Source organism: Tenrec ecaudatus, chromosome 6, assembly GCF_050624435.1.
Source record: "Tenrec ecaudatus isolate mTenEca1 chromosome 6, mTenEca1.hap1, whole genome shotgun sequence".
Lineage (NCBI taxonomy): Eukaryota > Metazoa > Chordata > Mammalia > Afrosoricida > Tenrecidae > Tenrec > Tenrec ecaudatus.
The window spans coordinates 151636582-151659335 of record NC_134535.1 but is presented as its reverse complement, the minus strand read 5'-3'; the positions used below and the strand labels follow the sequence as shown (position 1 = coordinate 151659335).

At 44.5% G+C, this 22754-nt stretch overlaps 1 protein-coding gene across 3 annotated transcripts in view; it reads left to right on the top strand.

The window, feature by feature from the left end:
- Positions 1-22754, top strand: part of OPTN (optineurin) — a 56775-nt gene that overhangs the window by 22991 nt on the left and 11030 nt on the right. For all 3 annotated transcript variants that reach the window (XM_075552367.1, XM_075552368.1, XM_075552366.1), the window contains exons 5-11: positions 6-79; positions 3691-3825; positions 14837-14936; positions 17648-17763; positions 19476-19625; positions 19990-20083; positions 20933-21091. In XM_075552367.1, the coding sequence (XP_075408482.1) occupies positions 6-79; positions 3691-3825; positions 14837-14936; positions 17648-17763; positions 19476-19625; positions 19990-20083; positions 20933-21091 (828 nt within the window). The remainder of the gene's footprint in view (positions 1-5; positions 80-3690; positions 3826-14836; positions 14937-17647; positions 17764-19475; positions 19626-19989; positions 20084-20932; positions 21092-22754) is intronic.

Sequence of the window (22754 nt, the reverse complement as noted above, 5' to 3'; positions counted from 1 at the left end):
GACAGGAAGGTGAAGCAGAGGGGACCTTAAAAGAAGTCCAGAGTAGCCCTGGGCCCACAAGAACTGCCTCCTGTGACAGGTATGTGCAGAAGGAGGGCTGTGGCCAGACGGGGCGGGGCGGTGCTCACAACACTGAGAGGCTAACCATGAGCTGAAGATATACTCTCCCACTGAGTGATACTAGCACCTTTCGAGAATAGTAGGTGTGGGTACTTGCTATGTAGTGTTTCAGCCCAAACTGTGAGAGAATAAAAACAATGGTTCCTTTTCAGCTAAGTTATAATGTGCGCCGATGGGAGAAGTGGAGACAATCACAAGAAGCTGTTTGGGCTTCTTTCTCTCTTTCACATCTCCCTGTGCTTGAGGTGAACGTGTATGGAGTAAATGAGTTGTCCATGCAATCACCGATGCACAAATTGTTCCACAATATTGACTGCCATCTCCACGGCGTGTCAGCACCTTCCCCGCCCCTTCCCGCCTTCTCATCTGTGTTTTGGGGGAAATGTTGCCCTTCCTTTGTCTCATAATCTAATAAACCAGCAAGTCTGGTGTTTGTTTGTTTGATCATGAATTTTGGGTTTGGTCTCTATTTTTCTCTCATTGGACTAATTGCTTCTTTGAGTCTTTGCTCTGGGCAGAAAGATACCAATAGCTGGGTCTTAGACGGCCACTCAACAGCTTTAGGACCCCGAGGATACTACTCCGCAAGCTAGGAGGTAGAGCACTGCCTTCATGCACTGGGTTATGCCAGTTGGCGTAAATGTACTCTGAGACTCTGGCCCTTAGACTTTATGACCAGTAACTCAGTCAGTACTGAGAGGTGTTTGGTTATAGCTAACAAGTGCCCATCACCATCACCCCGATGCTCTATTGTATGCACATGAATGTGCATGTAGCATATATAAGTATGTATGTAGAAAAATTCACAGCCCCAGCCCTATCTATGCTTGCGTGTAGCACTGTATGGCCTCTTGCCCCTATTTAGCATGCATACGACTTCTGTATGTTTTTGTACTCCTGTTGCAGGGGTTAATTTGTTATGGTTTTGACTGTAGATGCCCTTTATTCTGAGTACCTCTCAGAGTCTGCCTTTGCCTGGGCATGCTGTGACATCCACGTTATTGCATTACCTCCCCTTCGCCAGAATTCACATGTGCCTGCTATCCAGTTAGTGAACCTTCCCCTTCCTATCCCTGGCAACCCCTGAAGAATGTTTCTTTTGTGTGAAACAATTCTCAACTAGCCATTAACAGTGGCCTCATACACCATTTGCCCTCCTGTGATTGATTGATTTAATTAAGCACAATGTCCTCCAGGCCATCCATGTTGCAAGTCGTTTTCAGATGCGTCATTCTTCATTATCAATGCATGGCATTCCATTGCCCACAGGTACCACAGTTTGTGGGGGAGCCTCGCATACATTGTTTCTGTCTGTTTGCTATTGTGACTAATGCTACTGTAAACATGAGTTTGTGGGTCTGTCTCTGTCACAGCTCTTATTTTTCTAGAATATATGAGTGGGTACCCCAAAAAGGGGAGGAAAGCTCTGCTAGGCAGGGCTTTCGTAGTGTGCATTTTACACCACCCACCCAGCCCCGCTAGGAGAAGATAGAACAACTTGCTCTGAGTTGGTGCACTCAGTGGTGTCGCCTGGGGAGGTTCTCTTTGGTCACAGTGAATTTTTTCATTAAAGCAGTTTTGCTCGAACCTGTTTTTTTGTGATAAACAATTTAAGAGAACAGCGTGCAGCTGTGAAATTTTGTTTCCTGCTCAGAAAAATGCTGCAGAAACGGTTGTGTTCTTGGACACAGCTTACAAGGATAATGCTATGAGAAAAACTCGTGTACAAGCGTTTTTCTGTTTTCAAAAAAGGTGTAAATATTGATCGATGATAAACCTCATTCTGGATGAGGACTTCCCACTGGACAACAATGTTAACAAAATTCATCCACTAGTGCTCGAAGACCAATGATGGACCGTTGAAGAGATGGGGAAGTTATCTGTGCTGTCTTGGAGCTCGGATCAGTGAATTTTAATGGAAGTTTGGGACTGAGAAGGGATGTTGTAAAATTTGTGCCTCGGGTTCTGACGGACCAGGAAAAAGAGTGTCCAGTGGAAATAATCCAGGCATTGAAAGAACAGCTCCAAAGCGACCCAGACTTTTTTTCCAAGGTCATTACTGGTGATGAGACCTGTTGCTTGTCTTATGACCCTGAAAGCAAACATCAGTCAAGCCTGTGGAAGACGCCATCGTCACCTCACCCCAAAACAGCTCGTCAAGTGAAATCAAAGATCAAGATGATGCTCACTTGTTTTTTGATGTGAGGGAGATAGTGCATTTGGGGTTCATTCCAGCAGGTCAGACTGTTAATCAAGCTTTTTATTCTAGAGGTTCTGAAAAGATTGTGCAACAGTGTGCTGCATAAACTGTTGTGAGGTTGAACACAGCTTACAAGGACCTCTCTCTTTTCGTGTGTAAAGAGCAAAAGTGTCACTAAGGTGCACCTGATCCAGCCTATGGTATTTTCAACCCTTTCATGGCCCAAACAATCTGACCCAGTGGAAGAACTCCAAATGCACTACCAGTCGAAACGTCCATCCATTTGGGAAGTTGACAGGCATCCAGAGTGAGGTTTGTCATCAATCAACGGTTCATCTTTTTTGAAACGAGAAAACCACTCATACACTTGAGTTTTTCCAATAGCGCTGCCCTTGTAAGCCGTGTTCAACATCACAACAGTTTCTGCCGCATTGTTCCCAAGCAGGAAACAAAATTTCACGGCTGCACACTGTTCTCTTAAATTGGCCACCACAGAAAATGAGGCTCGAGTGAAACTACTTTTACACAAAAAAATTCACTATGACCAGAGAGAACCTTCCCAGGCGACGCCACTGGGTGCGCTAACTCAGAGCAAATTGCTCACTGCTCACCTAGCTAGAAACTACAAAAGCTCTGCTCTGCCCAGTGCAATTCCATTTTGGGGGTTTCCCCTCGTGTATATTTGTATTTTTTGTCTTCTTGGTACCCTCTTTGGGATTTGGCCTCTACATAAACCTGGCCTCTGAAGGGAGGGCCGTCTATGGAGCTGCTTGGGCTGGGGTTTGTGGTCAGGCGTGTGGGCACCGTGACCATTTGGAGGAAGTGAGTTCTTGCAGGTGTAAGCTGGTCCCACTGTAGCCTCACGTAGTTCCCCATGCCTGCCTTGGGAAGCACGGAGGACTGTGTCACTAGGGCTTGTGAGGCCAGCTGAGCCTCACCTGTAAGAGTGAAAGGTGGAATGTTTTATTAGACAGTTCCTTTAGGTTGGTTCCACTTATACATGCTGGCCCCAGGTTATAAATGAGATTTGTTTCTAACTATGTCTCTAGCTGAGTCAGAATAACTGCATGCAGTTTTTTTGTAGCCTAACTTTAGTCTCAGGAGTGGTTCAAAGTCTTTTCAGTGATTTAAAAATTGAACCTTCAGCAAGTCAAGGGTGATTGAGATAAAGAATTTGTAACGAAGAGAGGATGGTTCAATTGTTTCAAAATTCATAGACTATTAAAGGGCAAGTAGGAGATGTCCTTAGGTCAGATGTTTGCAACCCAGGATCCGCCTACATTAGGCTCCTCTGTTTTTAGACTTTGCTATTCTCATTTTGGATGAAAACCTGGAACCTTTATACTGAAAGTGATACTGTCTTCACGTAGGCGCACATGTGCAGAAGGAGCCAGGAACTATTTGGAATTCGAGGAATTAACTGTGAGCCAGCTTCTGCTTTGTCTAAGAGAAGGAAACCAGAAGGTAGAAAGGCTTGAAATCGCACTCAAGGAAGCCAAAGAAAGGTAGGAAACCGATCCCTTGAAAAAGATAGACCGTTTTGTTCTTGCTGACCACTTTATTGCAGCAATATAATGAACATTTCACCCACGTAACGTGTATACTCGTCAGTGTTTGCTCGACTGTTCACAAGGTCATGTAACGATTCTCACTGCCATCAAGTCAATGCTGACTTCCAGTGACCTCCTGTGTTTCTGAGTTTGTAACTGTTTACTTGAGTAGAAAGCCCGGTTTCTCTCCCTCAGAGCTGCTGGTGGTTTTGAACTGCCAACCATGCCGATCACAGCTCAACACCTAACTACTGCACCACCAGTACAACTTTAGAAAATTCTCTCCCCGTAAATATAAACCTCATACCCATTAGCACTCACTCCTCTCTCTGGGCTCCTCCCAGCCCCCGGCAACAGCGAATCTACTTACTATCAATGTGGACTTGCCTATGTAGGACCCTTGATCTAAATGCACCCAGAGACTTTATGGTCTTCTGTGACTAGCTGCTTGCACTCAGAATGCTGTTTTTCAAGGTTCATCCATGTCGAGGCTTATGTCAGTACTTCATTTCTTGTTGTTGCCAAATAACGTTCCATTTTAAGGGATAGGTGATATTTCATGTATCTGCTAGTCAGTTGATGAACAGAGTAGAAACATCATTTCTACATGTACCTGGTATGAATAGGTGCAATTGCTGGGTCATATGACAACGCTTTCGTATTTTGAAGAATTACCGTACTGTTTGCTAGTTGTACCACTTTACATTCCCACTGTTGTACGAGGACTCCCAACTTGCCCACCTCATTTTAGCATTTGTTATTGTTGAGCCCTGATTTGAGCCGGCCTGGCAGATGTGACGTAGTATCTTAACTGTGCTTTCGGTTTGTAGCGCCCTAAGAGGGATGCTGAGCCTCTTTTCTTACTGGCCGGTTCAGTAAATGTCTATTCAAATCCTGTGTCCATTTTCTAAACTGATTAGCTTCTCTTTTTATTAGAGTCATATAATCTGAATACAAATAAGAGTTAAATAATCTGATTACAAATCCCTTGTCAAATAAATGATTTGTAAATATTTCTTTTTATTCTGTGGGTTGGTTTTTAATTTAGTTGTGGAACGATGTAGAATTCTTCTGGGAAGGGTTAGAGAGATGGAACTCTACTGACTTCAGACCTAGATGGAGAATATGCCAAAAAATTAATAGCTTCCCATTTGTATGCATTTGTTTAATGATGGGCTCTATAATTTTTAGCAATCATTTTTTCATTTACTCTTATATGTATTAACAATGAACCAGCTTAAAAATTAAGAAAACAAATGTAAATGGTTACAATAGCTTAAAAAGACTAGAATAGTTGAGAAAACATTAAATAGTGTAAGACTCATATAAAACGTAACTGAAAGAATTAAATCAAAAGAATTAAAGAACTAAATCACAAGGACACCTTGTGTTCGTGGGTGAGAAGACTCAGACTTGTTAAGATGCCAGTATTCTCCACATTGATCTATCTCAGACATCCTCAAACTACGGCCCGCGGGCCACATGTGGTCCTCCGAGGTTATTTATCCGGCCCGCTGGGTGTTTTTGCCCCGTTTGTTTTTTTACTTCACAAGATATGTGCAGTGTGCATAGGAATTTGTTCACAGTTTTTAAAAAAAACTATAGTCCGGCCCTCCAATGGGTCTGAGGGACAGTGAACTGGCCCCCTGTTTAAAAAGTTTGAGCACCCCTAATCTATATATTCAATACAACCCCTATCTTAACTTCCAGGGTTTTTTGCAGAAATTGGCATGCAGATCCTAAAATCCATGTGGGAAAGGGACCCTGAATAGGGACAATTCATAGGAAAAATGGCAGTTCGGGCATGCTCAAGAGAATCAAGTTTTCTGTCTCTTCAATGTTCTTTGAGTTTGGGGGCTATAGAGAACTCCAAAGAGGCAAGTACAGGGCTGCGGGGGGGGGGGGGGAGTTGTGGTAAGTTTTTCCCAGGAAATTCTCATAGGGAACAGCTCTAGCCACCTCGAAGAATGAGCAGGTGCTTGTGATAGAGAATTAACAGCAGGTATGGTGATGGAGGAAGAAAATCCTCCGGGCAACTTCCCTGGCTTTTTTTTCTCACCAATGCAGTTTTCAGTTTTCTTCAAAGGGCTAAGTAATAAGCTTGCATGATATCTGTGTCCTTCGAGAAAATCTATGGAGAATACTTCCCTTGGAATTAACATAAAACAGTTACCATAACCGGAGAAAGCCTCTCTGCCTTGACTTCATCTTTGAGGTCTTGCCTGCCTCCCTGAGTACATTTGACCCATCTGAAAATTGTGTGTGTGGGACAGCATTCCCACAAATCCACTATGAAGCTTCAGTGATTCGGGTAGATGTTTTGTTAGAAATGTAAGATTAGTTCGGATCTCCAAATCATTTTTTCCGCGGCACAAGAAGAATCCTCTTTGGTTTGTGTTTTCTGAAGGCACTCTAGTGAGGTTAAGAAAAGCATGTTACTGAGCAAATTTGTCTGCAGCATCCACTGACGTCAGAGGCATGTTGAAACGCACTGTATTCAGAATAAACCCCTGCCCTGTATAAACCCGGAACCTGATTAGCAATATCTACCCTTGAATTTTGTGTTGTGCAACCTTGTTGCACGTGTCTCATCCTTGTAGTTCTTTAGTGAGCTCCTTCCATCTAGACTTTATGCAAATTCACGATGCCCGCGTTTCCTGTCCGGTCACTTTGCATGAGAGAAGAAAGCCTCATGTTTCTCTCATAGAGCCCCTGGGAGGTTTGAACTGCTGACCTTGTGATCCGCAGCCCAACACAGAACCCATTGTACTACCAAGGCTCCTTCCTGCCAGGAAAACAGTTTCACTTCTTCCAAATTGGAATATCTCCCCTTCTCCTTGCCTGATGGCCTTAGCTACATGTGCCTGGACAGAGTTAAGCAGACATGGTGAGAGCAGCCATCTCCATCCTGCTCCTGATCTGAGGGGAGAAGCGCTAAGTCTTTTACAATGAACTCCGACACTAGCTGTGGGGTCCTTTGTAGCTACTTCGAGTTTGTTGAAAATTTTATCATGATAAGGTTATGGATTTGGTCAAACGCTTTTTCTGCATCTGTTACGATCATGGGAGTTATTAATGCACAGGTATCTTGCATTAATTGATTTTCAAATATTAAACCAACCATACCTTCCTGGGATAAATTCCACTTTGTCATGGGTATATGTTCTTGGATTCAGTTTGCTAATGATTTGCTGATTTTTTGCATCCCTAGTGATGAGGAGCTTCAAAAAAGTTCATGGAACAATGCCATTATTGTTGAATTCCATTTTCCTATGAACTTATTTAAGTTCCCCCATAAACGGGACACTGATCCCATTTCTTGTTGTGTCTTTTGTGTTTGGGTGCCAGTCATTACTAGCCCCATAGAATGACTTCACAAATGGTCCCTCCTTTTCTATAGGCACACCTTTTTTTTTTAATATCTGGTGATCCATTTTATTTTGGTATTTAGAGCAAATTTGATTTGTTCTGAAGTCACTGGAGTTCCGTTTATGATTGCAAAGTGCTAAACCACTGTAAAATATAGGAGATATTCAATCACAAATATACTTTAAATCTCTAAGATATAATAAGTTGATATTTTGAAATTAAAGCACTTTGAGCCACAGTCTGTGTCAGTAAATTGTATACCTGGCGAGTGTTAAATTTTTACAAGAGTAAAAATAAAGTGTACCGATGGAGGAGGGGGGTGGGGACAGAAAGCACAACGGCCAGAAGAGATGGGCTCCCCAGGAGTTGGAAGCCCTAGACATAGAGAGACTTGGGGCCTCTGCCCTGCAGATCCATCTTAGCGTGTCCTTGTTTTTGTTCGAGTTGAGTTCCTTTCCCCAAGGAAGCTCCAGCCCTAAACAGCTCCCCTCTTACCCACTGAGTTCTGCCAGACAACGTCTGCTTTCTCCTTTAGGGTCTCATGTGTGTTGCACTCACAGGCAATATTAATCATTATGTGGTTTATTAAGGAAACCATCAGGTTGTAATGCAAGTGACAAATGCTCGGGCTACAATTGTTCATCAGAACATGTTACAAAGGTCTTTCATGGCTGCTAATAAATGCCCAGAGGGCAGGCCACTCCTCTATCAGCCTCAACCTGAAGGCATTCAGCCCAAGTTCTGCATGTTAGCCAGACCACTGAATTAAGGTCCCAGGGACACCCTGCTCCCATACCTCTGTGGGTCAGCAAGTTCAAACTGTCGGAATTAAGTGCCCAAAGGCACCCATTCTGCAAGCCAGCCTACCTGCCCCAAAGCATTCAGCTTCACTTGCTCCTCGGACTGAGAAGCGCACAGCTGTTCCATGCTATGCTCTTCTGCGGTCACGACTGTCTTCTGGATCCAGGACATTCACTGCTCAGGAATCTTGGGTCCACCATACACGCTCTACTCCTGGCTCTTGCTGGTAGTGAGACTCCCTTCTGCTTCTCAGCCAGCTCACCTGATACCAGCAGGAGAGTACTCCAATAAAGCCTGCTCACAGGGACTCACAGGTGAATCCTTGCAGTATCTTCCCCACCTTCTTACCCAGACCAATGCAGGAAGAGTCAGGTGGTGAGAGTCAGACTTAGTCGAAGAGCCCCATTGAATAAGACAATGTCTCTGTACCTATGCAAGTAGCTGGTATGGACATCGTCACTCCCCCTAACCTGAGTGACTGAGTTCCAACCGTATCCTGCCATCCCAGCTCAGTGGGGCAGAGCCAAGGACCCATCTCTGCCCCTGTTTGTTGGTAAATATTGCTGGGTGTTGGGTATCTGCAGCACTGGCCAACAGCGTGATCTGTACATGTTGTTAAAAACAAAAAAGGCATGAGAAGTCATTTTCTTTACCTTGGGCAAGCCTAGAAAATGAAGTTGTGATTCGGATGGAGGTCTGAAACCTGCGTCTGTGAGTGTGCTGTATGCAGGCCCCGCCCCCAGCCCGGAGCTGGCTGCTGAGACAGACTTTTATTCCGCCCCCTGGAAAGGGTGCCTTCCATTTGACCATTTGGAACAGATTCTAATGTTGTTTGTTGCCCATTTCATAATCACCAAGTTTTTTGGTTGTGTTGTTTTGTTTTGAATCAGTTTTATGTTCACATTGTTTAAGGAATCCGTTTTTCTTTAAGCTTCTTATAGAAACCACAGCATTTCCTTCATCCACCCTCCCACCCGCCTTATTCCTGTTTCCCAGACAACATATTTCACTTTTTTAAGGAGCCTTGGTGGTGAGCTAGGCTGCTAACTACAAGGGTGATGGTTCAAGCCCACCAACAGCTCTGAAGAAGAAAGATGAGGCTGCTTGCTCCTATAAAGATTTAGTCATAAAAGGAAGGAAGGAAGGAAGGAAGGAAAGGAGGGAGGGAGGAAGGAAGGAAGGAAGGAAGGAAGGAAGGAAGGAAGGAAGGAAAAGAAAGATTTAGTCTTCGAAACCCTGAGGAATAGTTTTAATCTGTCTAATCGACAGCCGTGGATTTGGCATTCTATGGTATGTTTGGATTGCTAATTCTTAGCTATTGTTTTTCTATTTAAAATAACCTATTGATTTCCCACTATGAAAGATAATATTTGACAGTCTTTCTCTCTCTCTCTCTCTCTCTCTCTCTCTCTCTCTCTCTCTCTCACACACACACACACACACACACACACCCTTATCAGAACCACACAGAGGTGCATTTGGACCCTTTTTCTGACTCTCCATCAACCTCAAATTGATTGTGTTAAAGTTTGGTTAGATCACTACTCAGTGTTTACCGTTTCATGCCTCTGTGTATATGATGCTCACAGTGGGTTGTGTACTCTGCCTTGACTAGTATTCTTGTTGTTCTGTGCTTCATTGAAAGTGGTGTACTAAGTCTATAATTGTAGAATTCTCTATTTTTCCCTTCAACGCTGTGAAAGCTTTTATATTTGAGGCCCTTTTCTTGAGTGCATAGACATTTATTAAGATTATGTGCTCCTGTTCAATTGACCCTTTCATCGTCATGTAATGCCTTTCTCGTCTCTTTTAATACTGAAAGGCTCAATTCAACAAAAGCACATCATCCTAATAAACATGCACCCACTAGTGAGCCTCAGAATACATGAATGCCCTCCTTCGTCTCGCATAAGGGGCCCTGGTGACACAGTGGGCTACACTATAGATCGCTGGCCCTGGGTCAGCAATTCAAGCCCACCAGTTGCTCCGTGGAAGGAAGATGAGGCTTTCTACTCTGTAAAGATTTACAGTCTGAAAACCCCAAGGGGCAGTTCTGCTGTCCTGTAGGGTCACATGGGTGTCCGTCCACTTGGGGGCAATGAATTTGCTCTTCATTTTGTCTCTTTTGCTGAATTTTGCCTTAAGGTAGATTTTATCAGAAATGAGCACTGCTACTGATACTCCTGCCCTTGTTTGGTGAAATCAGCTGGTACATCTCCCACTCTTTGTCTTGGTGTCAAGTTGAGTCCTGCACACAGCACATTCCTGGGCCTGTTTCCTCATGTATTCTGCCGCTCTTGTCTCTAACTATTGCACTTAATCCATTTATGTTCGATTTAACTTTTGATCAGTGAGAATTCATTGCTCTTGTTGGGTTTTTGTAGTGCTGCTGCTTTCCCAGTTCTACATAATTTTCTTGTTTTACCAAAAGTTGTATTGGCATATAGTTCGCACACCATACAGTCCAATAGTTCAATCATATTGAGTTGTGATCACCACCACCATTCCTTTTAGAACATTTTCTTCATTCGCACACTCATGATTCGCTCCCCATCCCACCCACCACTCCCAACCTCTCCTGCAAACCCCCCCCCCCCCCAAGGAGCCATTAGTCCAGTTACTGTCTACATAGATCTACCTATCCTGGATTCCACAGACAGAAAACCTTTTTTTTTAATCTAGCAAAATTAACAAAGTAAAACAGATTTAAACCTCAATAGAAGAGAAAGCAGAAGATATTAAAAACCAGGAAAAATGTAAATGGGCCATAAGGGAGATCGGATGACAAAGGTGCTCAATTTTAACCTCGCTGCATCTGCACCTATCCACTCTCCAGGCTATTTTGCATGGCAGCAAGACTATTCACCTCCCTGGTCCACAGTCAGAGGGGACTCACCAGGGGCTTTAGCCACATGTATTTCCCCTTCACTTTTTTTTTTTTACTAAAGCAAACAGTCCTCAATCCCAACTACATGGACAGCTGCCCCTCCCCCCAGAAGAATTCACTTCAGAGGGCAGCACTGAAGCTACAGCTCAGGAAGAGGGACATGTCTGATCAGAACACATGGAAGTAAATGATGGGGGGAGGAAGAGAGAGTGGAACACATCCTGGCGTACCAATCCTTGAGGACAATATTCCTGCTCAGAGCAGCCAAAGCACAGAGAGAACCATAGGGCCGGCCCCACTACAAGATAGGACATCCCTTACTGACCCATAGCACTATGGGGACAACACTGGAGACACAGTGCAGGAACTTTACCCAATCTGACCCCACCACACCAAGGCAAAACACCAAAGGTGTGCAACAGAACAGCAAGGGGAACAGAGCAAGGAAGTCCCCAAGGGGGACCAAAAATAGACTTTGGAGCCAAGGCATTGCACACCAACAGACTCGACTAGAAAACACTCCTAAAGGTCAACAAACGGACCTTGAACTATTTACAGGCTTTTCTTTTTTTTGTGTCATTGGGTTTTTGTTTTTGTTGTTTTGTTTTCTTTTGCTTTGTTTTTCGGTCTTGTTTTTTATGCATACTATTATCTTTTCTAGTCTATCTAGATAAAATAGGGGGGGATAAACAATCTGGAGGAGAAAACAATGGGACCAACAGTTCCAGAGGGGCCATGGGAGTGGGGTAGGCGGGGGAAAGGAAGTGGTGTTAACAAACCCAGGGACAAGGGAACAAAAAGTGATCAAAAATCAGTGGTGAGGAGGGTGTAGCAGGCTGGTAGGGCTTGATCAAGGGCAATGTAACCGAGAGGAATTACTGAAACCCAAATGAAACCTGAGCATGATAGTGGGACAAGAGGAAAGTAAAAGGAAATAGAGGAAAGAACTAGGAGGCAAAGGGCATTTGTAAAGGTCAAAATACAGGCATGTACATATGTAAATATATTTATATATGACAAAGGGAAATATATCTTTGTGCATATATCTGTAGGTTTAGTATTAAGGTAGCAGATGGACATTAGGCCTCTACTTAAGTAATCCCTCAATGCAAGAACACTTTGTTGTATTAAACTGGCATTCCATGATGCTCGCCTTCCCGACATGATCGCTAAAGACAAATGGGTGCATAAGCAAATATGGTGAAGAAAGCTGATGGTGCCCGGGTATCAAAAGACATAGTGTCTGGGGTCTTAAAGGCTTGAAGGTAAATAAGCAGCTATCTAGCTGAGAAGCAACAAAACCCACATGGAAGAAGCCCACCCTTCTGTGTGATCACGAGGTGTCAATAGGATCAGATATCAGGCATCAAAGAACAAAAAAATCATATTGTGAATGAGGGGGAGTGTGGAGTGGAGACCCAAAGCCTATTTGTAGGTAACTGGACATTCCCTTACAGAAGGGTCATGGGGAGGAGACAAGCCAGTCAGGGTGCAGTACAGCACCAATGAAACATACAACTTTGCTCTAGTTCTTTAATGCTTCCTCCCCCCCCACCCACTATCATGACCCCAATTCTACCTTACAAATCCGGCCAGACCAGAGCATGTACATGGGTACAGATAAGAGCTGGAAACACTCGGAATCCAGGACAGATAAACCCCTCAAGACCAGTAATGAGAGTAGCGATACCAGGAGGGTAAGGGTAAGGTGGGGTAGAAAGCAGGAATCAATCACAATGATCTACATATAACCCCTTCCTGGAGGGATGGACAACAGAAAAGTGGGTGATGGGAGACATTGGTCAGTGTAAGACATGAAAAAGTAATAATAATTTATAAATTATCAGGGGTTCGTGAGGAGCTGATACCAAGGGCTCAAGTAGAAAGAAAATGTTTTGAGAATGATGATGGCAACAAAGGTACAAATGTGCTTGACACAATGGGTGGATGGTCGGATTTTGATCAGAGTTGTACAAGCCCCCAGTACAATGATTTAAAAAGAAAACAAGTTTTTTTATTTGAAACAGCTTTGAAACGGGTCAAAAGGAGGATAAACCGATAAGATACTACACTTGAACCTAACTGCGTCTGCGACAGTCACCTTCACAGTGCTCTGACCTCAGCGCTAGTCACATCCCTGAACAAGGACACTGGCTTTTGCCCCCAGATTTTCTCCCCACCCCCACCTCCCCTCAAGCATATTCTGCTTTCAGCAAATTGCTTTGTTCTGTTTTACCCTCATTCTTTGAGGTTAGAGGTTTTCCTCAAATGTCTAGAGGTCTTAGCTGCTAGACATCTTGGCTTAGATTTAAGTGGTGGAAGGTGAGAAGTTGCCTAAAGAAGCTCTACATGCAAGTGCATCGAGGTCTGCTTAGGAAAGCCTTGTTAGGTTTCTCTGCTGGGAAACACCTCGGTTTTTGGCTTCCCACGAGAAAAAAATTTCATGCTGAAGCCTGGTTTGTGATACAAGTGGGTTTTTAGAAAGGACAGAAGTTTCAGGTTTTACCATCACTGAACAAGGGCAACCTCACAGGACTGCACACCCACACGTGATGGCCTGGGGTGGGAGGGGAGGGGAGGGGAGGGAGAGAGAGGAAGAGAGAGAGAAAGAGACAGACCGACCTCAGCAAGGCTGAGCAGGAGAAGCATCTGCAGGACAGTAGTCTCAGGCCTGAGGCATGGTCAATGGTATTGGTTGGCCCCATTGGCTGAATTAAGCCCACCTGGCCTAGTTTGGGCCCACCCAGGTGTACTGCCCATCTGGCTGGGGCTTGAATTGGCGAGGCCCCCTTAGCCTTCATTGGCTTCCAACTCTGGGGGGTTGGGGGTGGTGGTGGTTGGGGAGCCTCCAGGCATGGAGAGGACACCCCTGGTGCCTGTCTCTAGCTACCTAACAGCCCTCCGTCAGTAGCTTCTCGTCGCTCCCTTCCCTTGTGCTGGTCAAATTCCTTAAAGAGAATGCATTCAGTCTCCTACCTGGAAGCTAATTTTCTAGATCACTACAGGGAAAGAACGGCGCTATTGTGGTGCAGTGGGTTAGGGACCGGGCTGCTTGCTACCTGCAAGGTTGTCGGTTCCAGTTTACCAGCCAGTGCGGGGGAGAGATGACCCCCGTCTGCTCCCCTACAGATGCGCAGCCTCAGAACCCCTCCTCTGGAAAGAGACTGTGAGTGCGAACTGACGCAGTGCAGGGGGTGGCAGAGAGGACAAGAAGGTTGAGGGGCCCCGGTGTTCAGTGCATAAATCCCTCTCTGTTGAGTAGGGTGCCAAGCCCTTTGACGATGCCAGCTTCTAGTCTTCCGAAGCTGGCTTTCCACTAATCCTCCTGTTTTCAATCCCACTTTTATTGGTGGCACCCGGTGGGGCTAGGACCTTGGCTTCTTGGGCTGTGCTGAGTGAGTTAGTGCCCACTGGCACCCATGATGTCCAGGTTCGCAGAGTCTCCGGCATTTTCTCTTCTTGCTCCTGTAGTACACGCATTTACAAAGGTCATTTGGTGAGGCTTGGGGTAGAATCTCATACACATGTTCCGCCTTCCGCTCCTTTTGTGCTAACGATCCCTGCAATGAGGAGGGCTGCATTGGTTTGCACAGAGGCTTCTCCACTAGATGGGTCCCAAAGGAGCATCCCTCCTCTCTGCTGACTTCTCCAGAGGAGAGACACACGCTCAGCTAGCACACACACATGCACCTGAGTGCACGCACCGTGCCACCAGGGACTCGCCGCTCCCGTCGCTTCCAGTTCCATGCTGAAAATAAAACCTAAAAGGCCACGATGTCTGTAAAAAGACTTTGAAACCTCCCGATCCCAGTATCCAGAATGTGAAGTGCTCGTTTTAGTGCCTCTGCAATGGGCATTTCTCTGGGCAACAACGAGAGGGCAACTTTTCTGCATTCTGTCATGTTTCAGAATTTCAAATTTGGAAAAGATCGCACATGGTCACGCTGAGGCTGAGACTCAGACCGAGGAGAGCCCCGAGGCAGAGAGAGAAGAGCAGGGCCCAGAAGCTGTGAGTACCGAGTCTCACATACCTGCTCTCCCACGCCGGGTGGGCGTGAGCGTGGTGCGGAGGTGAAGATGCGAGTCGGGTGCTGTGTGTGTACTTCGTTGTCCTGTTGTTGCTGTGTGCCATCAAGCCGACCCTAGCTCCCTGGAGCCCTGGTGGTGCAGTGGTTAAGTGCTCTGGTGTTAGACAAAAGGCCTGCATGTGACCCTCTGAGCTGCTCCTGAGGATAAAGGATCGGAGGACCTGCTCCTAGAGACCCTCTGCGGAGAAGACGCCAGGGGCCAGCTCCTGTCTCCCTGCCTCTCCTTGGCTTGCTATATGTGCTCTAGGTGGATAAAAATCACATGGAAGCTGCTTATTCGCTGCTTCTCTTATATTTTCTCATCCTGATTTGAATGTGCTTCAGTCTACATGGTAGTGAGATGTAATTTCACTCAGTAGTCTGGAAATGCACCACCATGTCGCTTCTTGATGGATGTCCTCCACAAAATGCTTACGTGAACTGACAAGCTTAATGGAAATGGAAGTCTTCCCACCTTAGGATCAAACGGAAGTCTTCCCACCTTAGGATCCAACGGAAGTCTTCCCACCTTAGGATCTTGAGTAGAAAACAAGCAACTTGGCACCATTAACAAGTTGCTATTGCAGGTTTAATAGACAACTTTACAGTTGGCCGGCGAGTCATGACTGAGGAAATCAGTGCTTTCCTTAATTAAGCTCTTCGGCGTATTTACCTGCAATACATAACACCGAGTGCTTCAGTGACCATGATCACCTAAGTATAATTATGGAAAAATAGACAAGCCACTTCTAAAAGTTATTCATATCATTCAAGGCATAGCTGTAGTGTTGATAAGCATTGAAAAAAATATATATATATGTACCTCAAAAAGTTCATGGAGAAATTCCATTATCTTATTCTGTTCTTCCACGAACTTTTTGAAGCTCCCTTGTGGACGTGGGTGTACAGCACATGGGTTTCTAACATTGCATAAGATGATTTTCAGTGTTGTGAGTAAGGAAGCTTTTCATACAGCAGAACTTGCAGCTTTATTTCACATGAGGATAGGACATGGCCAAGAAACCTGAGCTAGAATGGAAGCGCATGATTCTGTTGCTTCGAATAAAGCTCTGTGCATGCGTGTGTGCAAGTTAATGCTGCTACGACGTTACAGCAGGCATGGACATGAAATCCTAGCTTTAGCGATTCATTTACTCAACACGTGTACGATGAATGCCTACCAGATGCCGTGCTCTGGCTGCGTCTCCTTGACTCTCAGGGGAACGGAGAACATTTAGAGAGCTGATGACAAGATCGCCATCAAGTAACAAGAATGCCCCACACAATAAATTAATTCAGTATAGGAAATTACTGAAACTTCCAGAGCAATTAAAAACAATCGTAGAGCTTCTGGGGGGAAATAGAAATTGGCAAATTGAAAAGCTGTGACGGGAACAGAGGAGACGAGTGTTGTAGCAATATGTGGGGAAGAAATTAGACGGTGCCCTGCTGTGAGATAAAGTAGTGTCTGGGGTCTTAAAGACTTGTCTCCAAACTTCTCTAACTGAGATGGCAGCTAAGTCTATAGAGACAGTCACCAAAGGATTTTAGATCATATAATCCGAAGTCAAAGGAGGGATAAGTATTAGAGCCTGAATTCCGGTTTGCAGAGGCTATGGATGACAGGGGGCGCCCAAGATACATTTGTGGGAACAACATAGGAAATAAACCTCCAATGATTTCCCTCTGTCCACAATTGAGGGATGGGAGGAAAGAGGAGTGTAGATCTAAGGGGCACACCTGACTTGAGCAGTTAAAACCTCGTCGGTTGATCCCCCCTCCAATGCACGCTGGACCTGACGGGGTGTCAACCTTATCTGTAGTTTTGTTTTGTTTTTTGGAGGTTCATCTTAGGGTTTATCTTGGAGGTGTCAATCATTGGGGGCGGGGGTTACCCTCTTGACATTGTGTTGCATGTTTTTCGGTATATAAAACCCAGGATTGTGACCCTGATAGAGGCAGCAAGTAGCATGAGGGTTTCAGGGTGCTGAGGGAAAGGGGGCAGGCAGGGGAAGGGAAACAATGTCACAGGGTCCAGGAAGGACAAGAGCGTTTGGAAACTGACTGTGGTAGCAATTACACAATCCTGCTTGATGTGCTGGAACAATGGAATGTATATTAACGCCCCCTTAAGAATAAAGTTTTGTTTTTGTAAAAAGAGCAGGATAAGTAAGGCGGTGACTTATGATCCCCTGAGCCATGTTGTCAGTTGCCACTGGGTTGGTTTTGACCCAAGGTGACCTCTGGCGTACAGAACAGAACTGCTCCGTAGGGTTGTCAAGACTAGCTTTTTAGTAGCAGGTCGCTTCTCTGGTTATGGTGAAGACCACTAACCTGGTACCTAGCAATCAAGCACTTCACCTTGTGTTCCCACTAGGGACTCTCCTGAACTCTGACCAAGGTTCACCTTCATGGTGATAGTCAATTTCTCAAATGCAGCTAAATTAATTCAGAGCTGATGGATTATGACACAGCCCTGCTGTGTCTAAGCCCTGTTGGAGGCATTACTGGTCAGAATTCACTCAACTCACCGTTAATTTCTACTTTGGTCTCAATGGTTGGGACCATTTGCTTACAAAGAGGTTCATTTTAAAAAGATGAAACCGTCAGAGGATGCTAATCACATCTTTGTTGACAATTGCCTGTGTGATAGATTGGAAGCGAAGTGAAGATGCTGAACCTTCAAGTGACGACCCTGTTTAAAGAGCTGCAAGAGGCTCATACAAAACTCAGCGAAGCAGAGCTAATGAAGAAGAGACTTCAGGAGAAGTAAGGACGAGAGACAAATTCTATCCTCCTAAATATATGTATCTTTACAAAATATGCTGTGTCCCTGTTACCGTTTTGCCACGCATGTTATTATGTAAAACTATAGTAATTCTGTTATAACGCTCCTGAGTCAAAGAAAAAAGACGGAATTACTATGTAAATTCGGAAAGCACTCATGTACAAGCAGGATATACTTGTAATCTCATGGGGTGGGGGGGCACCAGGGGCTTTGATCGTGCTCTTGGGGAGCACATTTTAAATGTACCAGCCTGTGGGAGAATATGTATAAATCTGCGAGCCAGCCCTCCCTTGGTTGACGTCAGCGGTAAATGGTCTACAGGGAAGCCCTGTTGCATCTAAGACATGTAATATTTGGGGGCATTAATGGTCAGAATTCACTCAACTCACTATTTCTAATTTGACATGATAAACATAAGAGAAAGATGAAAAGAGGTGAAAAAAATTATGAGATATATTTAGAGAAAACATCATCTCAATCAATTATTACAGCTAGCAGATACACGGAGGATTTTGCCTTTTATTATTTTTTCATTATGTAGGAAGTTAGCCAAAACTTAGGAAAACTAAATTGGTAGCCTCTTAGACTAGTTGACAAATACATTTCCAACGCAACATATGGGTTGTTTTTTTTTTGGCGTTTGTTTGTTTGCTTGGTCTGCTGGTATAACTTAGCAGCTGAAGCGAAGAATTTTGAACCAACAGACCTAGGTTTTAATATGAGTCTACCACTTACTTTCCAGGCACCCTGGGGGTATGGTAGGTTATACGATGGGCTGATTACCACAAGGTCAGCAGTTCAAATTTACCAGCCGTTCTGTGGGAGAAAGGTGAGGCTGTCTGCTCTCACAAAGATTTGCACAGAGGCAGTACCACCCTGTCCTAAATAGGACTGCTGTGAGTTGGAATCCACCAGCCGGCAAGCAGCTTGGGATTGGACTACTTACTTATTATGACCCCAGCAGGTTCTTTTATTTAACTTCTCGGAGCCTTACATTTACCTTTGTAAATGTTTGCCATGGTTTTCACCTCATACATTCTATTAAATGAAGTGATGTTTAAGTGCTCGGCACTAGTGCCACTGCCTTGGAGTTGATGCCAACTCTGAAGGACTCTGCAGGACACGGTGGATGTGCTCCACACGGTTTCCGACTCTGTCGTGATCGCTGATGGCAGGTTGGCTTGTGGGTTTGAATCACTGACCAGTGCACAGCCCACTGCACCTCCACATCCATAGCTCCCTCTTACTAGATGTTCGCTATTACCACATTGAAATTCCCGTCTTTGATCTTTAAAAAGACCCAAGGTACTTTGTTATTCCCCATTGAAGTCACAGTGTTTAACCGAACTAGTATCTCCTTTACATATGAAAGGTTTCCGTAGATCACTGGGAGAAGTGCCTTTGTCCAGTTACTACTTTGTTCTAGCTTTAAATACAAATACTCATATTATGAGCCACACTAGCTCAAAGAGGATGGCTCATGTGACCTTAGATCTGTCCCTTTCTACGTTGTGGGTTGTGGCGTCAGGGCTTAGAAAATGACCATGTCTAGGAAAAAGACAAAGAGGAGAAACATTATCGCTTGTGCCACTAAATCCTTGAAAATCGCAGCCCTCTGATCTTTGGCATTTGCGATGTAATCTTGGTATTTACATGAAGCTACAGAAAAGTGAAAGTATCTCCATGTCTTTAGGTGTCAGAGCCTGGAAAGGAAAAATTCTGCCAGCCCCTCGGAGCTGAATGAAAAGCAAGAACTTGTCTATAATAACAAGAAGTTAGAGCTGCAAGTGGAAAGTATGCGATCAGAGATCAAAATGGAGCAAACTAAAACAGAGGAGGAGAAGTGAGTATGCCGGGATGGCACGGGGACTACGTACAGATTGGAATTAGGATTTGAGAATGGCACTTCCATTACGCTGGAGTTACTCTGGAAGGCTTTCTAGGGGAATTAGCTTTAACTTCTAACAAAATTATGGAAATGATTTGTGTTCTGTTTGGGGGGAAATATCATTTCCTTGTGGTGTAGGAAAATGCTAGGCGCTGGTGGGTGATAAAGGTAGGCGAGATCGTTGCTACTTGGGTGTTCCAATGCAGGCTGGCAGGCAAGGTTATCGTGATGTGTCTGTGATCTTTCCTCCCCAAGAGTCCATTTTTAAAACTTCTCTCTCTCCCACTCGCACTCTCGCTTTTAAAATATCTTTCCATAGAACCAAATTTGCCACTCTGCAGTTGACGCACGGCAAGCTTCTCCAGGAGCACAGCAAGGCCTTGAAAACCATTGAAGAACTGAAAATGAAAGAGGTATTCATAGAGAAAACTTGATTTTCATAGCCTAGCGATGATTGAAAACTATCAAACATCTGTGTGTAAAATATTGACATTCATCTTTAACTAAGTCTGGCTTCAAAGGTTGGTTTTCAGTTTGTTTTTTTGTGTGCTGTCAAGTGTTTACAGTTTTTGATATTTTATATGTCTATGAATTAATTCAATGACGGTGAAGTGAAATTCAAAGATAATGGGATTTTCCCTCGAGTTTTTTAACCCCTCTGGGACACACACACACGTTTCTTTGTGTTCAACAATGGTCCTAACGTCCTCTGATCAGGGAGCACACTTTCAGTGTCTCTGCCGGTCGGTTTACAGGAGAGCAGGAGCGTGAGTGGTGTACACACAGCGGGACAGCCGGCTCGGGTGAGAGGCGTCCTCTGGTGCTCGGGCGCTGAGGGGCCAGCTGGCCCACTGCCGGGACGCTTGGGACCCGAACTCACTGGTGCGCAGCTTCAATCAGTCACTGCCCCGCAGGGTGTGGCCGCTCACAGGCCACCTCAGCTCTGAATTAGAAGCGGTCTTTGGATTATATCCTGATAAACAAACTCCTGGAGGGCTTTCATTGATTGTTCAATCTCTTTGGGGCCTAATAGATATTTAAATGAGACACGGCTCTTCTTTTCTACTGACTTCACAAAGAAAGAGTGACCTGAGTAGCAGCATAGCCCTGTCAGTGAGGGAGGCACAGCCTCATTGAGGTGGGGGTTTGTTAGCACCTTTCTTTGACTGTATTCTGTTTATCACGATCATACTAAATTAGGGAATGATCCTTTGTAAGCCATAAACCCAGTGAGCACACCTTTCTACGTTGGTCTTCTTCAGTCAGAAAAGGTGGACAAGGCAGTTCTGCAGGAGCTGAAGGAGAAGCTGGGCCTGGCCGAGAAAGCCCTGGCTTCAAAGCAGCTTCGGATGGATGAGATGAAGCAGACCATCGCCAAGCAGGAGGAGGACCTGGAGACCATGACCATCCTCAGGGCCCAGGTAAGTCGTACTGGGAAACGTGGACTGGCAGTGTTTACTTCAAGCGGGAAAGGAATGTGGTTTAAAATGCATCGTTTACTCTTGTATCGTTCGGCCATTATATGGAGTTTTACCTGGCGAGGAAAGCATATGTTGTTGCTTGGTAGGTCATTGAGTTAGTTCCAACTCATAGCAACCCTTTGTCCAACAGAACAAACACTACCTGGCCCTGCACCACCCTTGGAATCATTGCCGTGTTAGATCCTGTTGTTGCAGCCACTGTGTCATCCCATCTAGTTGAGAGTCTTCCATTCTTCTGGCTCACCCTGTGCTTTCCCCACGTTGATGTCTTCCCCTAGGGACTAGCCCCTCCTGATAACATGTCCAAAGTATGTGTTACACTTCCAAAGGAAGTCTTGACGTTGTTACTTCTAAAGTCCATACTGCTTCCCAGGCAGATTTATTTGTTCTTCTGAAAGCCCATGATATATCTAATTGGCTTCACCAATATCGGAATTATCATAATCCATATCATAATTCAGATTATTCATTCTTCTTTGGTCTTCCTTTTACAGTACCCAGGTTTCACATATATATGAGGTGATTGAAAAGACCATGACTTGGGTCATGTGCACCTTCAACCTCCAAGTAATATCTTTGCTTCTTAACACTTTAAAAGAGAAATTTTGCTACAGATACACAAAATGCAATCTGTTATTTGTTATTTATTATTTAAGGAGAACAATTTTTTAAAAACATTTTATTAGGGACTCATACAACTCATCACAATCCATACATACATCAATTGTATAAAGCACATCTGTACATTCATTGCCCTCATCATTTTCAAAGCATTTGCTCTCCGCTTAAGCCCTTTGCATCAAGTCCTCTTTTTTCCCCTCCCTCCCCCCTCCCTCATGAGCCCTTGATAATTTATAAATTATTATTTTGTCATATCTTGCCCTGTTCGGCGTCTCCCCTCACCCCCTTTTCGGTTGTCCGTCCCCCAGGGAGGAGGTCACATGTAGATCCTTGTATTCGGTTCCCGTTAAAGAGAATACTTATTAAGTCGTAAACTGGGCAGAGGCAAGATGACTTCAGAGACATGTCATCCAATGAGGGAGACCATTAACCCAACATCACTGTGGTGTTTGCTGAGATACAGAGCTTTAAAAAGGACATGGGAGGTCAAAGAAAGTTGTCACCAAAACATGATTGGTGGCTAAATCATTTGATTTCTTGACTGCTGCTTTCGTGGGCATTAATTATGGATTCAAATAAAATGAAATCCTTGATACTTTGAATACTTTCTCCACTCATCATGTTGTTGTTTATTGGCCCAGTTGTTAGGATTTTCATTTTCCTTACATTGAAGTTGTAATTTATACAGAAGACTATAGGCTTTGATCTGTAAGTGCTTCAAGTTCTCTGCTTTCAGCAACAGGGTGGTGTCATCTGCATATCACAGGTTATTAATAAGTCTCCATTCTTCTTCGTATAATCCAGGTTCTTAGATTATTTGCTCAGCATGCAAATTAAACACATATGGTGAAAGGATACAACCGTGACACACACTTTTCCTGATTTTCAACCATGCGTTATCCCCTTAGTCTCTTCTGATGACTGTGTATTGATCTATCTGCTATACCTCAGGAGCAAATGAAGTTTTCTGAAATTCCATTTC